Source organism: Athene cunicularia, assembly GCF_003259725.1.
Source record: "Athene cunicularia isolate RWA chromosome 4 unlocalized genomic scaffold, athCun1 chr4_part2, whole genome shotgun sequence".
Lineage (NCBI taxonomy): Eukaryota > Metazoa > Chordata > Aves > Strigiformes > Strigidae > Athene > Athene cunicularia.
The window spans coordinates 29,124,745-29,128,495 of record NW_020799099.1 but is presented as its reverse complement, the minus strand read 5'-3'; the positions used below and the strand labels follow the sequence as shown (position 1 = coordinate 29,128,495).

The 3,751-nt window shown below is 40.4% G+C and overlaps 1 protein-coding gene across 1 annotated transcript in view; it reads left to right on the top strand.

Moving 5' to 3' along the window:
• Positions 1-3,507, top strand: part of NPY1R (neuropeptide Y receptor Y1) — a 5,884-nt gene extending 2,377 nt beyond the window's left edge. Inside the window, exons 2-3 of the mRNA XM_026848078.1 lie at positions 27-837; positions 956-3,507. Of these exons, the coding sequence (XP_026703879.1) occupies positions 139-837; positions 956-1,414 (1,158 nt within the window). The 5' untranslated portion in view covers positions 27-138 and the 3' untranslated portion in view covers positions 1,415-3,507. The remainder of the gene's footprint in view (positions 1-26; positions 838-955) is intronic.
• Positions 3,508-3,751: the final 244 nt, after the last annotated feature.

Sequence of the window (3,751 nt, the reverse complement as noted above, 5' to 3'; positions counted from 1 at the left end):
GGCCCTGCTCCTTCCCTTCTCCGCAGGTGGTGCCAGGAGGATGCGGCCCCGAGGGGCGGGCTCGGCCCAGGGGCTCCCGGCGCTCTGACCGGCCCGGCGGCGGCGGCTGTGCACGGCGCGGGGCGAGTGGGCTACGAGATGAACACTTCGGCTCTCGCCCCCCTGGGAAATATTTCCGGCCACCTGAATTTCTCGGAGAAGAACTCGCAGCTCTTGCAGTTTGAGGATGAGGATTGCCATGTGCCTTTGGCCGTGGTCTTCACTTTGGCCTTGGCTTACGGGACCGTGATAATTCTGGGAGTCTCTGGGAATCTGGCCCTGATTGTCATCATTTTAAAACAAAAGGAGATGCGCAACGTTACCAACATCCTCATTGTCAACCTGTCCTTTTCCGATCTTCTAGTGACCATCATGTGTCTTCCCTTTACCTTTGTGTATACTTTAATGGACCACTGGATTTTTGGGGAGGCCATGTGCAAACTGAATCCTTTCGTGCAGTGTGCCTCAATCACCGTCTCGGTCTTTTCTTTAGTCCTCATTGCTATCGAGCGCCATCAGCTTATCATCAATCCCCGTGGCTGGAGGCCCAACAACAGACATGCCTACATGGGCATTGCTGCCATATGGATTTTAGCCACAGCTTCCTCTTTGCCTTTCCTGATCTACCATGTGTTAACGGATGAACCCTTCAGAAACATAACATTTGATGAATACAAGGACAAATATGTGTGCTTGGACCTGTTCCCCTTGGACACTGCCAGGCTTTCTTACACGACGACGCTTTTGGTGATTCAGTACTTCGGACCGCTTTGTTTTATATTTATTTGCTACTTGAAGGTAAGAGAGAATCCTCTTAGGATATGTACTTCTTTCTGTCTGATGTTTGTTTATCCTTGCAAAGATGATGGTTGTAGGTTAAATTATCCCACGTGTTTCTCTGTTGAATTTTCTGCAGATATACATACGATTAAAAAAAAGGAACAACATGATGGACAAGATGAGAGATAATAAGTACAGATCCTCTGAAACCAAAAGGATCAACATCATGCTGATCTCAATAGTGGTCGCATTTGCAGTTTGCTGGCTGCCTCTCACCATCTTCAATATCGTGTTTGATTGGAATCATGAAATTCTGCCTGTTGCTACCTGCAGCCACAACCTGTTGTTCCTGATTTGCCACCTCACCGCCATGATCTCTACCTGTGTGAACCCCATCTTCTACGGGTTTCTCAATAAGAATTTCCAAAGGGACCTGCAGTTTTTATTTCATTTTTGTCATTTCCGCTCCCGTGAGGAGGATTATGAGACTATAGCCATGTCTACCATGCACACAGATGTTTCAAAAACCTCATTAAGGCAGGCAAGCCCAGTTGCATTTAAAAAAATAAATAGTGATGATGATGACAAAATATAGAGAAGTAATAAAAATTCCATGCCAAACTGCTGGAAGTGTGATCATGGGTGAAACGTGTCCAAGGACAAGCACAATTACATGACAAGTACAAAATGGGTAATGTTCATCTTTTTCCAAGGAACTTCGATTGTTGTCACTTTGAAATTATATGCTGTGTGGTTTTTCCCCTTTTAGTGCTTTAATGTTCGCAGCAGTTATATCTGAATCTTATTATAAGACATAGTTGGACCTGCTACTACCTATGGTTTTCATCATCTCCCTTTTGTTCTGTCTTCTTTGTACAGTCATGCGCTTTAGCACAAAAATATATTTATTGATTTTTTTCAGAGAAGTAGTTTTCAAGAGTGTCCATCTAAGACCATTAGAAACAATATGAACCACAGGGAGGCTGTCACTACAGAGGGCACCCATCCCAGCATAAAATTAGGACATTCTGATTTGAAGAGTTGTGCTTCTTGTGCTTCTTCTTTTGAATCTGGCATTTGATTGATGTGAAAATCCTGTAAAATCAGCATAGGCACACAGAAAATAATTCTGTGAAACCTGTAGAATATGTTAAATGGGGACATGCAGTTGCCTCGTGCATAGAGGCAATTCAGTCTGTAATCACTTTGGTTCAAAGGCAGGATTAAGAGAGAAATTCTGTTCTCATTTATGATAATAAAACCCTACAGTAATTCCACAGAGCACAATGGGCTAACTCTGATGTTTCACCAAAGCAAATGAAAGCACAAATGGACCTTCAGTCCCAACTGATTATAGCTGATTTTATTAATACAAGCTTTTTAATTTAAAAAACCCAAACCCTGTTTTCATCTGCCATCACTGACAGGAGTTAGTGTTGCTGGAATGAAATGTGCCGCCTGTCCCAAGCCTATGAGCCATGGAAATTCTCCTTGACACCTATATTCAGAATCTGAAGGGAGATGGGACTGTTCACTGTCTTGACAAGGTGCAATTCCATCCTTGCAGGGGACAGTGAAAATCAGGTCTGGTATTAGAAAAATGAACTTTAGCTACCTGAGTCTTTGCATAATAATTAGCACTGATCTATATAAATTATGTATAGCCTCATATTATTCTGTGTTCAGATGCAATGGCATAAACCCGGTTTATCTCCAAGACAATAGATGGTTTAATCAAGAACTGCAAAATTTAAAAGGAGGATATGGATGTAGTATGGGGGTAATTGGTATGTTTAGCTTCCAAATTCACAGTTTCCACAGTTGGTTGAAGTGCAGAAATATTTGCCAAATATACACAATAGAGCTCTGTGTGTTACTGCTTAAAATATATATATATATCCTCTAATTACACAAAATATACATGACTAGATCCCCAACCGAGGGAAACCCACATAAGTTGACTGCTGTAAATGAAACTACAACAATATCAGCCAGCTGAGGTTCTGTGTCACACAGTGTACTTTGCTGTATAATCCATGCCTTTTTGAATAATCAGCTTTTAAAAACACAATGTAGACCCTACTTTCTTTTAGCAAGGTCACTTTAAACCATTCTGACAGAGAAGAGAGTCTTAAAAATGGATATAAATGTATATGTAGCATCAATGGAAATCTGACCTGATATCTTTCTGAGCAAAAAGATCTCAGGATGTGATGGTGAATTTAATATGCTCTAAATCTGACATGGACAAATGCCTAAAAAATTAAAATTATTTGGTTTGCCAGTGTTTAAAAGTCAAAAACTGTGCCTTGTGTTGTCTTATAAATAGTGTAGAATATTAAAGTAGCAATGTGTTCTTGTGCATTATAATTCCATGTATTTCTCTACTGGCAGATAATTAAAAAGGAGTTTTCTGTGGTCAAGAACAGAGAGGGAATGTAGAAAATGAATTATAAGACAGAATTTTCTTTCAGAGCTTCGCCCTTTTGTATTTTATGAATTTCCCTTTTCTTTGTGGATCTCTATGGAGTTTGTTGCTAATAATTTGTCAAGAGTCTCCTGAAATTATTCCCCTGTCACTTTACGATAATTTTCATGTGCTAAGGGGTGTGTATTTCCCCAAAGAGATACAATGTAGAAAACCAGCCATGTTTCTCTATTAAGAATGTCATAGGGGGGTTTTCCCATTAGAAAAAAAATCACAGTGAATTTTATGTTTTTTCACGTTTTGAAAAAAGCAGTTTCATCTAATCCAGTGGCAGAAGAAAACAGAACTATTTGAGAAAGTTTCCAGTTAGTTTGCTAGAAATTTTTGGTCAGGCTGAATTAGGTGTTTTTACAGTGTAGGTGTTGGAGCAACTCTAGAGGAACCTGCTGGTGCACAGAAGTCTAAAACTAGTGTTTCCTAAGATTCAGAGGTCTCCAGTGGGAT